Source organism: Temnothorax nylanderi, unplaced genomic scaffold, assembly GCF_030848795.1.
Source record: "Temnothorax nylanderi isolate EJ_2023f unplaced genomic scaffold, tnyl_v1.0 TNYL_tig0479_pilon, whole genome shotgun sequence".
Taxonomy (NCBI): Eukaryota; Metazoa; Arthropoda; class Insecta; order Hymenoptera; family Formicidae; genus Temnothorax; species Temnothorax nylanderi.
In genome coordinates, this window is record NW_027249541.1 from 23,201 (window position 1) to 41,936 (window position 18,736).

The 18,736-nt window shown below is 36.0% G+C and overlaps 5 protein-coding genes across 7 annotated transcripts in view; 3 read left to right on the forward strand and 2 right to left on the reverse strand.

The window, feature by feature from the left end:
* The first annotated feature begins 1,779 nt into the window (after window positions 1–1,779).
* Window positions 1,780–5,361, forward strand: LOC139783219 (uncharacterized). Of its 2 annotated transcripts, XM_071722374.1 has the most exons (4): window positions 1,780–2,965; window positions 3,053–3,487; window positions 3,808–3,934; window positions 4,642–5,361. In XM_071722374.1, the coding sequence occupies exons 2-4, from the start codon at window positions 3,167–3,169 to the stop codon at window positions 4,995–4,997; spliced, it is 804 nt and encodes a 267-aa protein (XP_071578475.1). In that variant the 5' UTR covers window positions 1,780–2,965; window positions 3,053–3,166; the 3' UTR covers window positions 4,998–5,361. The 2 variants fall into 2 exon arrangements, with proteins under 2 accessions (XP_071578475.1, XP_071578476.1); XM_071722375.1 differs by having other exon boundaries at window positions 1,780–3,487.
* Window positions 5,362–6,393: 1,032 nt separating this feature from the next.
* LOC139783225 (uncharacterized) lies at window positions 6,394–7,936 on the forward strand. The gene is made up of 4 exons (XM_071722385.1): window positions 6,394–6,607; window positions 6,749–6,922; window positions 7,086–7,250; window positions 7,424–7,936. Exons 1-4 carry the CDS (start codon window positions 6,394–6,396, stop codon window positions 7,426–7,428), a joined length of 558 nt encoding a protein of 185 aa, XP_071578486.1. The 3' UTR covers window positions 7,429–7,936.
* A 394-nt stretch (window positions 7,937–8,330) lies between these two features.
* Uvrag (UV-resistance associated gene) lies at window positions 8,331–13,198 on the reverse strand. Its single transcript, XM_071722366.1, has 9 exons — window positions 12,572–13,198; window positions 12,267–12,471; window positions 11,490–12,077; window positions 11,228–11,400; window positions 10,888–11,114; window positions 10,641–10,811; window positions 9,574–10,527; window positions 9,384–9,456; window positions 8,331–9,309 (listed from the first exon to the last, which is right to left on the reverse strand). The coding sequence occupies exons 1-9, from the start codon at window positions 12,674–12,676 to the stop codon at window positions 9,118–9,120; spliced, it is 2,688 nt and encodes an 895-aa protein (XP_071578467.1). The 5' UTR covers window positions 12,677–13,198; the 3' UTR covers window positions 8,331–9,117.
* A 194-nt stretch (window positions 13,199–13,392) lies between these two features.
* Window positions 13,393–18,736, forward strand: part of LOC139783217 (uncharacterized) — a 73,478-nt gene continuing 68,134 nt past the window's right edge. Inside the window, exons 1-5 of one of the 2 annotated variants that reach the window (XM_071722371.1) lie at window positions 13,393–13,445; window positions 13,919–14,007; window positions 14,671–14,793; window positions 15,045–15,159; window positions 15,461–15,513. The gene's annotated coding sequence lies outside the window, so the exon portion shown is untranslated. The remainder of the gene's footprint in view (window positions 13,446–13,918; window positions 14,008–14,670; window positions 14,794–15,044; window positions 15,160–15,460; window positions 15,514–18,736) is intronic. The other variant, XM_071722370.1, reaches the window with a different exon arrangement.
* On the reverse strand, window positions 15,133–18,168 carry LOC139783218 (uncharacterized). Its single transcript, XM_071722372.1, has 4 exons — window positions 17,772–18,168; window positions 17,283–17,520; window positions 16,304–16,556; window positions 15,133–15,960 (listed from the first exon to the last, which is right to left on the reverse strand). Exons 1-4 carry the CDS (start codon window positions 17,839–17,841, stop codon window positions 15,880–15,882), a joined length of 642 nt encoding a protein of 213 aa, XP_071578473.1. The 5' UTR covers window positions 17,842–18,168; the 3' UTR covers window positions 15,133–15,879.

Genomic DNA, 18,736 nt, shown 5'->3' on the forward strand with positions numbered 1-18,736 from the left:
TAAAAATCATCACTTTGTAGACGTAGGCTGACGTAGAGCGTAGAGCGTAGTCATTAATATTTTATTTGTCTTTTTGTTTAACGTGTATCTTTTTTTAATATACGCGGGATTTAATATTCAGAAATTTTACATTTAACATTGTATAATGAAACTATAGGAAATATTGCAATGTCGGGATCATTGAAATGTCAGTGATTTATTAGCTTCTGTAAAAAAGTTCTTTAATTCTTTTTTTCTATAATAAATCATACTGTGAGTACGTGTATTATATAGACGGTATATATACTCCATTGCAGGTAATAATGTCTTTGACTAATATACGCGTTAAACTCATTGTCATGCAGTTTACCAACTTTTCTGCAACACATAATTCGCATATAGCTCAGTCTCTTTGGTAAAGGCAAAAAGATTCCTTTTGCTTTTTCTTTCTTTCTTCATCATCGTCTCGTCTCGGCACAAGTCTCAAAGATACTGAAAGTCTTACGACTAACAACCTAACCGAGAAGAAGAAAGAGACGAGATGCAAGAACGTAGCATATATAAATCATCGTAAAGGCTTCTGTGGTCAGAGCCGATTACTATCTTGCACTAAATCGTGCGAATAATAATTTGCTCCCAGCCAAAATTTACGACGCGAATGCATGTGTTGGCGTATTTTTAATGACGTAGAGATGCGCAGCGCCGGGTGCGTGACGGGTGCTTTTCTGATGAGCTTCGAGCTTCCTTGTCTTCTGACTTCTCACGCGAATGAACGATTGTTTTGGATCAAAGCGGAAAAAAGGTGGGTGAGCCGTGAGATAGAGATTCGCGCGACGTAAATTGCTTGGCCGCATCGCGCTTTCTCGCATCGCGTATTTCTCCTTCGTTTCATCTTGTCGATTCTTTCAATCTTTCGATTGGGTCGATCGTTCCTTTATCTCGACGGCATATCGTCTGCGGCACTACCATGTCTGCCGGACATCTCTCGGAGCTTTGTCAAAGCTTTATTATAAAATAAAAGATCTTTAGAAACAGATAATGCCGCGCGAATCTCAATATCTCAATCTCGTCATCCGTCTCGACTCTAGCAGTTAGGTTACAAGTTGGATGTATAATGTATGTATGTAATATAAAAAAATTCTTCATCGTGTGTTCGATCGATCATCCGTCTGACATATACCTAAGCTAGATTCTCGGAGTCAAGCTGCACGTATGGTGTTGATTCGAGATATTTTAGCGATATAAATAAATGATGATTTTATATATACAATAATATATACATCTCTCGAACAAAAATAGTATAAATAGTAAATATTATAGTTTATAAAATATTCACGTATTGGGGAATATTTAAATATTCGTCTTTGCGCTATTGGCCATATCTCGTTCTATCTTGGTATATTATATATAATAAGCAGAATAAGCTTCACATGATTTTAATTATTAGAGATTAAAATGAATCGAAAAGAATTGTATAGTGATAGAAGCTTGAGAGAGACCTGCGGGGTAGGAAAAGTAAGCATATATAGCCTTTTGGCTGATGGCGTACGTGGTATGGTATGTGTGAATCTAACTAAAGCGTGCGTTTTGCCGATTTATCGCATGCACGAAAAGTATAAACTAATTAGCCCACCGCGTCGGGATTGTCGGGACAGAAAACCGCGTCGCGTCGATGCATGCACGGCTTCATCGCGTCTTGTTTCGTCGATGTTCAGATGACGACGTCACAGTTCTATTCTTGGTGGCGTGGACGTAGCGATATCTTTAGAGCGACCATCATCGCGGCATCGCCCATCGGTACAGTCCGTTTCCGAGCTTTCCTTCCTTCGCGGCTACGAAAACGTGCCAGTTGGTGCCGGTTCAGCTGGTTGACGAGAGAAGCGCAAAAGCGCGGATAATTTATACTAAATCTAAACTCTAAACTAAATCGGACCACCACGCTAGTCCCCCGCGTGTTCCCTGACAATGAGAGCACGGCGCGGCGCGGCGCGGCGCGGCGTTCTTATAATTTCTTAATTCCACCATATTATTATACTTACAATTAGTTTATCCGAAACGCGAATATAAATAACGAGTCTCTTCGAGTCACAACGGGGTAGAAATATTATTATTCGCATGACGTGGTCGGATATATAATATGATGAAAACTCGATTTGAATTAAAAACTTAAGAATTAATTATTGCCTCGAAAAATCGCCGGCCAGCTCGTCTCAATTTGCGATCTTGCGACCTTGCGATCTTATTACGATCCTCGTTTATACATACAACATTTTTGTTATACGAGAAAGCATTGCAAAGCTGTAGAAATAGAAATCTAGAGCTTTGCAATGCTTTTTTGCATAAAAAAATGTATAAACGAGGATCAAATGGATGATACTCATTTTTTCGAAATTGACTTTCAAGTCTGATAATAATCTATAATATTAATTACAGTATAGTTGTTATTATCAAGAGACACACGGTAGTGTGTCTCGCGCCAAGTACACGCAAAGCGAGATCGCACCGTGACTCTTTTACGCGAACGCATGCACGTACGAGTTGCGAGTATAGTATTATACGCACGCACGTATAAATATGTACACGCACGTACGCACGTTAGAAATAATAAACAGTAGAAATGGTGGGGCGATTACAAATTACAACATGTCAGAAAATCAGAAGATTGTATGATATGTATACATATTTTTCTATAAATAGTATAAGTATAAATTATTAGAAACGTAAAAATTTGAAGAGCGCCTCCGCGCAAATCGACTGTCAATGTATCAATATCAATCTACATCTACATATATCGGGGTTAAATCGTCCGACTACAATTTTATTTAGAAATATGTGAAAATTTGCAGTACAAATATTTGCAAAATATAAATTTACTATGGCACGATGAATAACGCATAAATTTTTAGAGTAATAAATTACAGTTTCAAAAATGTCGATGTCGAATTGGCTGTTCCGAGCCCCTTGGGCGATCGCGACCCAATGAAAGGTAAATAAAGATAATTGAACAAATTTTATGTATACATTTAGTATATATTTAACACAAATGTTTGACCGTGTTGATCGTGCTAAAAAGATGAGCAGAAGTAGATGGACGACAACGATGGCTCGAAATCTTTGAGACATTTTCGTAAAGCTTTCATCGCCCGGATCATTGTGAAGGAATCTTCCACCCTCCGGAAATTAAATCATGAATAAAAAAAATCATTTCGACTACATTTCGACCTATCAGAAGGATTATACCTGGCCCTACGTACCGTCTACATGTCGTACTCAACCTCCAACTAAAACTAAACCAATCGTCGTTAAAGGTTGCACTTGTATCGATTCGCGGCGAGTACGTAATAAAGAAGGATGGGATGGGAATCTCGAGGAGTGTCTCAATTGGAGTCAGATAGGTCCTATGGGACGACTTCTGGAGCCAAAGATTTATCCCAAGATTGACCATCAGGTTCCTGAAGCGGATTTGATCGTAACGCGATTCGATCCCCATCAGCTACCCAGTATTTGCGTGAGAAAAGAAAATATTCAAAATTCCGTCTAACATACAATTGAACTTTCGTGTAATATAATTGGATCCTAGAATAAAAAAGTCATTTTGCGAGCGTATGTAATTTATATACATATAGGATGTATTTACGTTTATGTTTGACTTATATTCTTTCTGCTTATATTCTTGTATCGGAATTTGTTTCGGAAAATTAATATAAGATTAATACATATCTAACAATTAGGAGATTTGTGAGATGACAATTAAGAAATAATATAATGAATTGTAAAATTAATATAATAGATGTAATAAATTAAATTCTCTGAATTTAATTTTTAAAGCTTAAAGAAGAATATCCTGGTTTGTACGGTTATACGGCATTAAAGGGCTCAGTTCCGAATGAACCGATTACACGGGTGGATGCCGATCGTATGAAAACGACGTATCAAGCGGATTACAGTGATCCTGGTGAGTACGTCTATAATACTCATACAATCACATAAATAGTGTGTGGAATATATATCGTATAATCGGAAGGAAACGGGCTAATTAAGAGCCATTCGCTGTTCACGATGCGGAAGAATATTTATTCTGTATTTAATGTTCGAACGTTTCGGTCCCTTTTTGGACCATCTTCAGCATAAATTCTATGGTAAAATTAAGTGACAAACGGTGACCATCTCACCGTTGACCATCTCAGATTGAGTATTCTCTTGTCGCTCGAGACAGACGGTGCTCCTTTTACACGATTGGGGAGGGATATCTCCATCCTTTGTGGCGGGAACACAGAGGAGGCTATATAATCCTCGTCTTTCGAGGAGATGGTCACCGTTTGTCACTTAATTTTACCATAGAATTTATGCCGAAGATGGTCTAAAAAGGGACCGAAACGTTCGAACATTAAATACAGAATAAATATTCTTTCGCATCGTAAACAGCGAATGGCTCTTAATTAGCCCGTTTTCCTTCCGAATGGATCCTTCCAACAGAGCCTTAACTCAACGATATATCGTATAATGTCGTATAATACCACACACGTTACACGTACGCGTTTACCATGCCAATATGCCTTTGCATTATTATCGCGGTTATTAAATTATTGTATATATTATATATATATACTACTCTTTCACCCACTTTCACCATTTGATATGAAGAAATTTCGATGTTTCTAGCAGCTGCACGTATGACGCAACGTGACATGGCGATGACAGTCATTGATACGAACGCACGCGGTCAACACCTACAATGTAGGATGCCGATAAAGATAACCATAGAAGCTGATTGTCCGCCGCATTGTTATCTCCCTTCCTCGAGCGTTTGGAAACGCGATCATAAACGAAAAAACGGATCAAAACGCGAAAAAAAATGCGACGATGTCGAGAGAAGACAAATGTCACTGCCATCCTGGAAATCAGAGTACCAAGATAGCATCAGTAAAATTGGCCACGCCATTATGAGAGCTAAATTACATCGCGCAAAGAGGAAAGCTTTACCAGTCCAGTATCAATATTGCATTACATCTAGTTGAACATAACAACAGATCTGCACAACTAACCGCCAAATTATACATATGTATAACATATATGTATAAAATCTAATTTTTTAATAAACCAATATAGAAAATTAAAGCTTATATATATACATGTAATATGTAATAATAATAATAATAATAATTATTTATATTTTCGTCGACTTTCAAATGCAATGTACAAAATATTTCGGGAATGCATTGAAAATATCAAGTATATGTATGCCTTATATATACCTACATATGTTTACACTTGAAAGAGGAAAAGAGAGAAGAGATGGGTATAGAGAGGAAAAGTAATGGTAAAAAGTAAAAAACGCAGAGAAAATGCAACTAATTATGTAAGAGAAAAATCAATTAACCACGCGCAGTTAATTTTTAAATTTTATTTGTATTTTTAAATAAAAAAATATATTAGTCGACATTATACATGTATACGGAAAAAAATAAAGTTGCTTCAATTAAACATCGACGTCACGGGCTGCCACAAGCATGAATAGTTAATTAAATTGGATATTATTGGACCAAATATTTAAATTATTAAAACAATTATCTGATGGTTTTTGTTCATTAATATTGATGTTGCATCAATAAATTTTATCTCAGTAACACTGATGCTGTTGATACAAAAAATGATGCTGTTAATACATTTTTTTTTCCGTGTATACTTCAGATCATGGTGGAAGGATACAGGCAAGAATTAAAAGATTATCTAGCTATAAACCGTAACTCTTCAACTAGAAACGCGCGATATTAAACCGCAGTGCAGTGTGCGCTTTACAGAGCGACTCTATCACAACTAATTTACATCGCGAATATCGCGATAGTGAAAGAATGCTCGTTGTGTCGCCTGGATTTTCCAAAGAATATTGAATTTTAACCTATCGCATCGCGTGTTGCCAGAAGTTGCCACTGACACTTTATTCCCATGTAGATTCATTCGCTTGTCTTGTCCCGTTTAGACCCCCCGCTTATTGTTAGCTCCGCTCAATGCTTTCCATTTTGAAATATTTAAAATTTCTAATTTTAAACGGGCTCTGCTATTCGTCCTAAAAATTATTCTTGAAGAAACTTGACGAAATTGTGTAGGTGGAAAATGTCGAAATTTTTGTTAGTATAATGCGTCAAGCTTTAATTGATCCTATATGTGAAACCTCCAAAACCGCTCTCACCATCAATGGATTGTATCAACCGGTACTCGACCGTATCTTATTTTCAGACCCGATCTAGAAGATTGTAAATGTGACGTTCATGGCTACGAGACTGAAAAAGCTAGGTAAACTCAAAGTTTTTCTAGTCAACGAACAATCTCTCTCTCTCTCTCTTTCTCTCTCTCTCTCTCTCTCCAACAATCTCAGTTCAAAGTAATACCAGCTTATCATAGTCCTTTGCGAGTATGCAGAGTATATATGTATATCGAGTCAAACCGTTTGATCTCATTTCATTTGAAAGGTATCAACTCTTTGCTGATAAGGAACGTCGACTTTGCGACGAGCTAATTAAGATCAATCATTGTGAAATGATGGATTTCACGTCATCGATGTTAGACAGCGCTTGTGATATGGAAGAGACGATGAAAAGCATTTACAAAACGGATTATGAGAAGAGGGGTAAATTCGTCCGACTATAATATATGCTCCATATGTCCGACAATATTAACACGACAAAAATTATATTAAAAGAAAAATCTGCGCTATTTTCTCTAATACCGTCTCATTTATTACTGCCACATCAATAAATTATTTTTCTAGGTCTACCCGTCACACGATACAGACCATTAATGGCAGTGATAGATTCGCCAATTAAATCACAAATTATCGATGTAAAAGACGCTTACAAAGATCCGACCAGATTTAGATCCTCGGCTATGGAAAGTTTAACAATACAACCTGTCAAAACGATAAATCTCTTAAATGATAAGTGGGGTAATCAAATGTGTAAAAAAATATATATATTATATATATATTATATCTATCTATATGTCGAGTTTACGTAATCGATAAGCAAGATATTGCAGGCGGTAAAGATATTTCTAAAGTTTTATATGTCACGTTACAGTAAGTACATACGCAATTGGATTATTTGCAGTTGTAGAAACGTGTTCTTTCTGGGACGAGTTATTTACTGGCTGCTCCGAGTATATGGATACTATTAGTAAAATGGGTTTAATTAATATAAAAAATCAGCAGCGATATTTGGCGCCTCTCATCTCTGTGTCGAGAAAACTTGGCAATTGCAATTCTCTTATTAAAGGTAACGTAAAATATAAACCTACTTAGAACTTGATCCGTTCACTGAGTTATTGAGATCTCAAAATTGTAATTATATGTAAAATTTAAAAAATCCACAATAGATTCTTGTTTCAATTTTCATGTATACGCGTCTGAATAAATATAGAATTATATATCTTTTTTATCTTTTTGCAGAATAGATCGATAAAGAGGGAAAGAGGGAAATATATATTAATCATATCAAGGGAGAAAGAGAGAAGCAGAGAGAGAGAGAGAGAGAGGAGAGAGAGAGAGAGAGAGAGAGAGAGACGAGGCAATTGAGAAAAGACAAAAACTGATACATATTGGTAAATATATATAATATAAAATTGCGCATTTATAAGAGATTAAATGTAAAAATTAAAATTTATAAAAGTTCTACAAAAATCATATTATATTAACAATATAAATATTGGATTGAAATATATTTTTTATGTATAATATGTAAACAGAAACAACAGGAAATATATCTTACAATTAGACTGTTGTTTTACACGTGTGTTTACACGTTGTGCAATATTGAAATGAATTTAGTGCAACATTATCTACGTATATTTTAATGAATACTAAATAGATTTAACTAGACAGACCGAAAGAGAGAGATTTCAGAAAGCAAAATTAAAATTTTCATGCAAAATAAAAATAATGTATAATTATTCAATAAAAGATAAATAGGACGTACAAACATATAAATAAGAGATAATTTGTTTTTTTCTCTTTCCTTTAATAACTTTTTTTATTTCATATTATATCACAATGCGATAGTCCGCTCGAGTTCCACGAAATTGTTTTGCGAACAATTCTTCCACAGGTTGCTTTTATCTAATTACTTATCTAATTATCAGATTACAGATTAATTACTATTACATGATCGTTTCGTTTAAGCGATTATGTGGTTTGTTTGGTCCTCGTACATAAATTTATGGTATACTGTAATATTTCTAATGATAAAAATAGAATCAACTATATTGATGCATTCTATCGCTTGTATTATAAGCATGAATTAAACACTGGTCAATCATGTGAATTAAGTACAGTAAAAAAATCTATAATACATAGTACATAATGCATACAATACAAACTTTATGTATTACATTTCATCTCAATTTAATGAAAACGCTTCCGTACAGAAATAATACCAATATAAATGTTGCAGGTTATATTACAGTAATAGGGTCGTGTAACTTAATAATTGTATCAATACATATTTACATCTCACTATTAAATTAAGAAAATCTCGATTTACAGCTGTTGATTATAATGAACTGTCCAAAGTTTCTCTCATCATAAGTGTGCAATACGAATACATAAAGTAATATAACTAATAACACCCTCACATATCTGTACCAGATATATCTACAAAGATGCATTTCTTTAAAAAAGCTGTTAATTTTTTGCCACCTCTTACATATATTACTGTATTATTATTACATCCAATAATATCATCGATGACAGTTCTCGATAGTTATTTGCACAAACATAAGAGAACGAAAGAAGCTATAAATGTACATACGTAGAATAATAGGTAAGCACAACTGACTTTCTTAATTTTACCCTTATAGATAATTTAGCTTATATTTGTCACGAAATACGTAATTGTTTCCATATCCGCGCACTGTAAGACAGTGATTTATTATAAACATTTTGTGTTATTTCGATTAAATAAAAGATAATAAATATTTCTGTAACATCTTACAATATCAATTAAAGTCAACTTTAAATAAGATTTAAAGAATTTTTATCGTATCAACAACATACATATATAATTGTAAAATATAAACTAAACATGTCTTAAGACCTTTGGTACTCGCACCTATTATCAGGACACAACATTATAACGTAGGCAAGTATTAAAGACGCGGTTTCATAACTTTGAAACTAGCTTTCTTATTGGCTAAAGCTTCGGTGCGCGCACACACGTTTTCTGAGCTCCGCCTAATGACATCTATATACTCGCTTGACGCTTGAATGTCACATTGCATTTTTGCTTCATCGTAACAGCAGTCTGATCTTGATGTACTTAGAATTGACCTCGTACCTACCTAGATATAAAATGAACATTTTTAGACATCATGTTAAAAATGTGTGGAAAGCATTAATTAGCATCGAAATTTACCATTGATTCATTTCTTACAATATCCTGAGGCCTGAATTTTTCAGCATGTTGAAGATAATCTGGTTTATTTTCTCTGTAAAATAAATCACCGCATACATACATATATGTCATATGTGCATGAAATATTAAAAAAATGATTAATTTATGTACATACGGTACAATTTACATACAATTATATCTACTTATGTACCTGGATTCAAAGCCACGTTTCTGCCGTAATGTAGGATTCTTTGTATATTCTTCTGTATAGCTAGAAATAGAATTTGTTCTTTGTTTTTCAGATTCTCCATAGGTACACACATCGTCCAAAGATGAGCACGATTTAACAAAACGTTCTCTGCTGTAGATGGCAGTTTCTGTAAGCGGGTCTTGTCCATGAACACTACTATTTTGTTCGCTGACGATTGTACTATTAATGTCGTAGATTTGTGAAACATTATTTCTGGAATCATGCCTTTTACCGTATTCTCCATTCTTCAACGAACTGTCTATCGCATCTTTGACGTTTCTTAAATTGTCATCGATCGAAAATACATTATCATCGACTCTTTCTCTCTTAATAACATGGTTTCCACACGAACTCTCATCTACATCATTTTGGCTACTACTGAGAGCCATTTCGCAGCTGCTTATAGAATTGGAGCTTCTATCTCGAGCACTCACGGAACTTTCCAAGCTATCCGTGACATTCCTTGCTTTAGAAACTGATGTAGGTATCATAATCTCGATGTTGCTTTCAATAACGATCTCATCGCTAATCTCGACAAAATCGTCTTTATCCTTAAGAGTTATATTATCAATATTATTCAGAATGGCACTGTTTAATGTCTCATTACTACTGTTAGTCGATCTATCCTTAGCCAACACCAAGGTTTTATTGTCAATGGCACTCTCTTCCGATTTACAAATTCGCTTTGATTGACTACCTAGCGCAGGCAATTGTACAGGTTTGTCTAAACCCTGATCCAAAGAAGATCCAAGAGATGATTTTATATTTTTTAATTGACTCATTGAGCGAGAAGAACGATGACATTTCTCGAAAATTATTTTTTGCAGTGGTGGTGTGAGAGGTGGATTCTGTTTACCATTACCACTTTCAGTGTCCAAAGAGGAGGTAGAAAATGTTCGTTTCGAATCGTCCAAACTACAAATAATGAAATAAAGAAATTGAAATAAAATAACATTCAAGTTACAAAACACACCCACACACGCACACGCACAGTTAGTAATGACCGTGCAATAAGATACTGTACGTACTGTATTTGATTGGGCTTAATGTTGATAAGCGTAGCGAGATTTGGTAACGTTGCTCTTAAATCGGTAGTCGGGAGGCCACAATACCATCGAAGCTGTGCTATATTTTTATTTAATAGATAAACAGCGTAATGGAATTGTAATTTATCCTTGCTTCGAGCAAACAGTGGAAACCTAAAAATAATGTGCTAGGGATAAATATACGCGTGGATCCGTTACACTAATAAAGATAATTACAAGTAGCCCTTACTGTCTATCGTTGTCAGGCAAACTTTCTGTGATATGATCTATGACTTTACTGCGCGAGCCATAATGTATGATAGGATATCTGGTCGGTACATTCAAAAAATTTGCAATCATCTGCGTTGTATGTGCAACAAAACCTAATGCTACAGCCACTTGTGTGTCGTTCGATAATTCCAATTCCTCGCTGTCTGGTAAATAAACGTCATTTATTCTAAACTTTCCGGTACTATCCTACAAAATCGAGAAAAATGTTAGTCATTCAACTTTATAAACTCATTCCGCAATGAATTATTATATATATATATATATATATATATATAATTTTTTTCGAGATGTCGAGATACCTGTTTAATGGGATATATTAAACACATTTCTGAGATTAACTGTCGTCGTCTCTGTGCAAGTTGGCTGCTCAACTGCAAATATGTTTCTCTCGTATCTATATGATTTTGCCGCCACTCATTTAATCTTTCTATATCTTTATTCAGCTCTCTATATCTTTCCATTAAATCAGAACCTAGAAAACAAAGGAGTTCTCTTTATCTAGAATATATCGTATCCGTGCAACTCATATATAACATGCGCGCGGCACGTATTTATATTAACCATGATCTTGATTTTCTTCTACAATATTAGTGTGTAATTGATTCAATACACGAATTTCTCCCATTTTTCGCGCTCTTTCTTGTTCTAACAATTTTGTTCTAAATTTAGCCATTTCTAGCTCTTTACGTATTCTCATAATTTCCAACTTCTTTTCCCTGTTAACTCTTCGTGGTTGCAATAGTCTGTTCAAAGTTGTCTGTGGATACTTGGGAGTATGAAAATCATCACCCGAGGCAATGCGTACTCTGAGCGCTTGCACCGATTCTGTCTGTTGCTTTAGTGCCTGCATTTTGCTTCTTAAACTGCTGAGCTTATTCACAGTATAACTATTCTTTATTTCAGATGCATTTATAGTCATATAAAGATAGCGCTTTGAGTCTGGAGCTGTTGCGAAGCAGTACGCAGGAGTAAAGTATCCACCATGAAAATGAAATATCAAAGAGTTTTCCTTCAGGATAGTTTCTAGATTAGGTGGCAGCTTAGGACCGATATACGCCAATCCTGTAAACGATATTCCCCATGTGGAGAGGGTCACGTCGGCTGTATTATCACATGGCACCGAGCGCTTCCAGACCCTCAGGATAATCTCTGTTCAAAAGACGGAATTTTCTTTTATTTCTCTAAAAATGTCTACTAAAAACTAAATGCATTCAAAACAAGATGTATCAAGAAAATGCAAATAATAAATCAACAAGTATACGGTATGTATGTATGTATGCATCTAATATACCAAGAAAGTATGTAGCGTCTATTGTACTAACAGACAGTAACGCTCACCACTGGCCGTTGAATAACCTGTGGCATGCAGGGTCGGTACTTCGAGACTTGACCATCTTGGATTAGCATTGTCGATCGCTTCGCTCGTATATAACGGAGACGACATACTCGATCTATGTAACGTATAATAGAACCAACATATCTCTCCATTTACATTAGCCTTTAGATTATGGCCTATTATTTGTACTAAACCTCTGAGTCGTAACTGAAAATGTCAAACAAGATAAATGAAGGCGCTTTTGCGTGCTCGAGCTATATCATATTTTTCTCCAATATATATACCAATTTTAACTTGTGTGGCTCACCTGCTGAGTAGCAAGAGGAAGCCAAGTTTTGTATCGTGGGGCGATTCGCGGCTGAAGGGTTAAATCTAAATCCTTAACAAGATTTCGCGATTCGGAAAGCTCCATCGTGTAACTTCATAGTATTGCGATAGTATATCATTCGCGCGGTCCAAGAGATACGAGTCACGTCGGTGTGAGAATGAAGATAGGATAAGTGGATGACACCGAACGCGCGCGGTTTGACCGAAACAAATAATGAATAATTATAGCCGTACGCCGTACGCCGTACGCACACAAAGGCAGGTTATACCGAGATTTCACGCGTACGGTACATACAACCGAACAAATTTGTATTTAATAATTGTTGAACGCATTAACCACCCACAAAGGCTAGCTTGTCGTTAAGTAGTTTTACGTCTCACGAATGTCACGATTCAAGTCATTCGCAGTCATTCGATCGCTCGTATGTATGTATGTACGTACATACATACATACAATTGATACAATTCACATTCGCAGCACTCTGTAGTGAACGGGCCTGATAAATATTTGACAAATCCTGACTTCTGACTTCTGACAGCTCCTCGCGAATTGCGACGGTCGCGACACCCTGCTGCATCCCCCTGCAGCCCTGCACGCCCCTGAGCGCTCCGGCAAGCCCCAGCAACTTGCAGCCACCTGCAGCAGCCAGAGAGAAACCAGTGTGCCAGTGCAGCCACCACGACCACGCCGACGTAACCGCGGCGTTACTAGACTGTGCTTGGCGATATGCCATTCGTGATTCGCACCCATTTTCAACGTTGGAACTATTTGACTATTTGGCTGGATGGATCGGCCTCGGAACTCGGAACTCACTCGGAACTCGGAACGAGTGGCGTCGCGACTCGTTCAATTGGTAAGGGTAACGAGTAACCTTTTATATTAATCTTACATGCATTATTTAATACATCAGCATCACCTTATAGCGTACAGTAACATAGATTCAATACTCGGGCAATAATAATTTGTAAAAATTATACGTACTCGTATTTCGCGATACTTGTTCGGTCGAAGGCGCGTCACGCGGGCAGTCATGACGATCGTATTTTCCAATGTCGCGAATATCGCGGATATATGCTAAAAATATTAGTAAGTACGCCTTCGTCGCTAGAATGCAAAATAACGATCGTAATAATAGGCAAGCATATAATATTTCCTACTCGAAGCTCGAAAAATTCATAAGCGCGAAGAAGAGCGAGACGCGTAGTGACGCCGCGCGCCGCTCGCCGCGCGCCGCTCGCCGCGCGCCGCGGCGCTTTTGGCGCGCGCGAGAAGTTGCCCGCGCGACAGACAAAGCGCTTTCGCCATTTCTTCCCCTTCTATTTCCAGAACGCAGCGGACACGGGACACGGGACGAATCGGCTCCGGACCCCGGACCCCGGACCCCGGACCGAGTGGCATCGCAGCTCGTTTAACTGGTAAAAATATCAAATTTTAAAAATATCAAGCTTGCATTTATTACATTATTTACTATAGTACCTGTCGCGTAGTTAGCGTAGTACACATTTTGTGTGCCGTGTGTGCGCCCCGCTCCGGTATTGATAATAATTCTTGAAAATACGTACTTATTTCGCCGAATACTTGTTCGGCCGATGCGACACGCGACGCCGGCGCCGGCGCCGCGATGTTGTGGTGGACGCGCGGGCATGCCATCAGTTATTGCTTCATATAATCTATTTATTAATTCTTACTGATGGAAATAATTGTTCATTTGCGCAGTGTGCCGTTTTCAAATCACTGTATAATGTAATAGTGTATTGAATGTTTAATACATTTTGTAAATAAAATATTTTAACGGCCTTTCCGTAATTTGATTGTATATCTCATACGATTGTATATTCCGCTTATTCATTTAAAATATTTTAGCTTATATTTTAACATTTTTTAAATATATTTAATAAATTATTTATGACTTAATTATAATTAAGTATACAAATATACATATATAAAATCTATATCAAATATTTCTATAATAAATAACTAAAATTTATAATAGTTCAAATTATATCAGAGAGAATTAGGAAATATCAGGATATTTATTTTAGACATTATTTTTATTTGAATATTTTTGTATGTTACAGATCAATCTTGTATATAACTCCTCTGTTGTGTGACGTAAGAAAAAGAGTTGAGATGGAAAAACCCGAGAGGAGAAGGAGGAGAGGCCTATGAGAGACGTCAGGCGCCAGCGAAACAACATTGTGGTAAATATAATTTTTTATTTTGTGTAAAAGTAATTTTAGTTTTTGCTTATACTTGAGTCGTTTTATTTTTCATCATGATTTTGAAATAATAATTAGGAAGAAGTAATTTGAAATTTTAAGATTTTATTTTTGTAAAGATCTTTTTTGGGAAATGTGCAATTATTTAAATAAATGTCTAATTGAATGATGAATAAGAAGTTTGATGCGCGTAAGAATTATTTAATAACAAATCATTTATTTATATGCTTCAGAAGATAACGACGCGGAAAGTGTCGCATCGAGGGAGCTGATAACGCGAGAGGACAGCCCGAGAGGAGGAGGAGGAGGCCTGGGAGAGGCATCGGGCGCCAGCGGAACAACTTTGGGGTAAATATTATTTTTTTATTTTGTGTAAGAGTAATTGTTTTTTGTTTATTCTTGAGCCTTTATTTATTTCGCCATAATTTAGAAATAATAGAAGAAAAGAGAGAGGAGTAATTTTAATATTTTATAAAAATTGATTCTTGTAAAGATTATTTTCGGAAAATGTATAATTATTTAAATAAATATCTAATTGAATAACGAATAAAAAGTTCGATGCCATAGGAATTATGTTTTAAAACATTATTAGGTTTTCCGTTTTTTGAATACCGTTTTAATATATGAATTTTATATTTGTTTGTTACAGAATCAACGTAGCTACGTGGCAGATATAATTCCGCTGTTGCGCATCGGGGTCGCGTGAGTGATAGAATCATATATGTATATAGCACATACTTTGCTCATAAAATAGCAGCTTTCGCAGGATTGAATCGCATGTCAGATTAGTTTTACTTGATTGTGAACGTTACTTCTAGACTGGATCGTAAGTCAAAATGCAAGAAATAATTAGAACTGACTGTAAACCGCGTAGAGTGCGGGGAGACAGTATAAGATATCGAATCGAAATGTGGTATCATTATGTAATGAATCCAGAATGAGAGAGAGAGAGAGATAGCGGTACGAGCGAACGGGCGAGCAAATGTTATAGGTAAGCGGGAAACGGAACGAAAGAAAGTATGGAAATATAGTTTCAAGATTATAGTTAATTCATTTATCATTTTGATGTTATCTGCGAATAAGTCCAGCGTTATGCAACACCCTGTAAATCTTTTCTCTCGGTATTTTGTCCGTTTCTCGGTCGATTACCTGTAACATCAAATTCGAAATTCTGAAAAGTTTGTCGACTTAAATTCGATATATTTGAATGCTTAATGTAATTGACTAACGTGTAAACAGCGCAATTATGCGTCTTTATTTGTTAAAATATAAATAACGAATTTGTTAATTGTGAGAGGTTTGTTAACGATGCAATCTCACAATCTCTAATTATACTTGAAGTGCATAATATGCAGCGCAATAGCATTAATTCATTTCATCTCTCTTTATTCCTCTGTTTAAAGAACTGAATTCAGGTCAGATTAATAATAAGTGATAAAAAAAATGTTTCTGTTACATTTCATGTTCTGGATAAATTACGAAAATTATGTACCTGCATTTCTTTATCGATGAACCAGGATTCCTTAGCGAGACCAGCAGCGATACTTGGATTTTTATAGAAATTATTTCGTAATTGGTTAGGCAAATTATCTTCCATTGCAGAATTAATTATGACAGCTGGATGGGCGACCGTCGCTTCGGGAGTTAGAAAAAGAATTGGCGTAGCCGTGCAAGTTGCCACTATGATGAACATGACAATATTCGTGTAGTTAGTTAGAGTCGGCATTTGATGTTCCGATGCTCTCCTAAAAGATTGAAAAAATCTTGTCCAAGGTAGAAAAGATAACACATTTGATTAGGTAAAATTTGATTATTATTCGAGTGGCACAAAAGTCTATTGCGAAATTATTGCTAGATTAGATTCAAGTTGCATGCGATTGCCCGACTGTCACGCACTGACAAATTGTACATAAAATGCCAGGTCCTCACTATAGGTGTGAATCACGAACGTGAATCTATGTTTTCACGCTTTCCACTAAGGGCTTAAGCTGAGCAAGACAGATACACGTTTGTAGTTTACGCCTAGTGAGAACCCAACATTAATTAGGTACCCAGCATAATGTTTTATTTATTTTATCAGATTCTATCAGAGATAGCTGAAACTCGTGCCTCGACAGCGAATCATAAACAGCACTAAACATAATCTGATGGCGGAAATATAATAATAATAATAATAATAATAGTTTCTATTCCTTTTGTGGAAAATATTTTACTTGCTGCATTTTTATACACCTAACTTTTTAGCTTGATCTGACTTTTGTTCTCCGAACGCGCGTTCTTCTACGGATTTTTGAAACAGTGACATGCTTTAAGATATTATGTGCTGCAAATGTCAGTTGAATGAAATTTATCAGCTTAATGATTGATTTCATTGTAACGTTCATTGTCACATTTTATAACATGAATTTTTTACGCGCTTTATTTTGCAATACCTTGATCGCGCAAGATTTCGTATTAAACTTACAACTTACCTTTCAAAGGCACTATAAAGATTCGCAATACTTTGCAACCAAGTGGCGTTTACCTCGCGCGTATTTAACTGATTGTGAGCGCAAGATCCGTGAAAACAGGACTTATATATACATACGCGATACACGTTGCCTGACCGGTGTTCTTGGTGTTCGGTACAAGTTAAAATCATATCCGACATCCCTTGGTCATTGACTAGCCCAGAGGCTCCGCGCTGAGACTCCTTCTCTCCACGTTTACCTTCAGACAGACAAGGTCGCTAATCCGCCGTTAACTGAGTCAAGGGTGATGATCTTATCAACTGTCACTTTGCTCATAAATATCGCAGAGAGATACAATATCTGTCGTGGCCTTGTATTTCGTCACTTTTTACGAACGCGATAGATGTGACAGATATACTGGTACGTGTTACATGGTTAAAATTGTCAAAAATGTTTCGGTAAATCCATGTAACTGTGCAGAAATATGTGAATATATACAATAGAATGTACCTTGTATACACGCCTGAAAAAACGTTCGATCCCAAATTGCCAACGAAATCGGATCGGTCCGCTTTATCATTCTCGCAATCGAGTTCAATCACATATGCGAGTAGCATTTTCAATACTGGGACTGTTTTCCGGCTTGCGTATTATGCGCGTCACGCCTTCGTCGTAATAAAATCAGAACCGGATTCAGTTCTGGTTAATTCATGCCAGTTTTCTATCGTAGGCATTATACCGCATCGGATACTATAGTCACGATACTGTCACTTATAGTCACTGGCACTCGACTCTCCTCTCTTTTCTTCAAATTATTTTATAAATAAATATATACTTAAAAATAAATAAGTAAATGTGAAAATTCTTGCACAAACGATAAGATATCGAAATAATTGATTTATGGAAATTCTTTTAACTCTACAAGCGTTACGTGATATTCTTTATGTATATAATTATTATTAATATGCAATCTATATTTTATAGTATTAACAATAAGTAGGATTGTGTGCTAATTTTGATTATAAATATTTGATTAAATGAATTTTCATTAAATTGATGTTAATCTGATACGTAACAATTATTCATCAGCATTTTGTAATTATATGTAAATTTTTATTTAAACATACATTTTGAGTGACTGAAGAAACATTAAAAAAAATTAATTTTATGCACATGCGCGCGCGCGCGCACGCACACACACACACACACACACACACACTCGAACCCATGAGCAAAATTCTTTCAACGAATCGGAGTAAATCTCATGAACGATACGGATGAGGGAATGGAACCACTCGTATTATTGGGGTCAATGTTATGGCCTTATAAATAATCAGCGACACAGTGGTTACCCTTGTCGGGTAACCACTGAAAGGTTTCAGGAAGTTGCTAACACTATCACGGACTATAATCAGTCTGATTTGATAAACTGTAAAATATAAAATTTTGAATCGCTTAGAATAGTAATCGTTGCA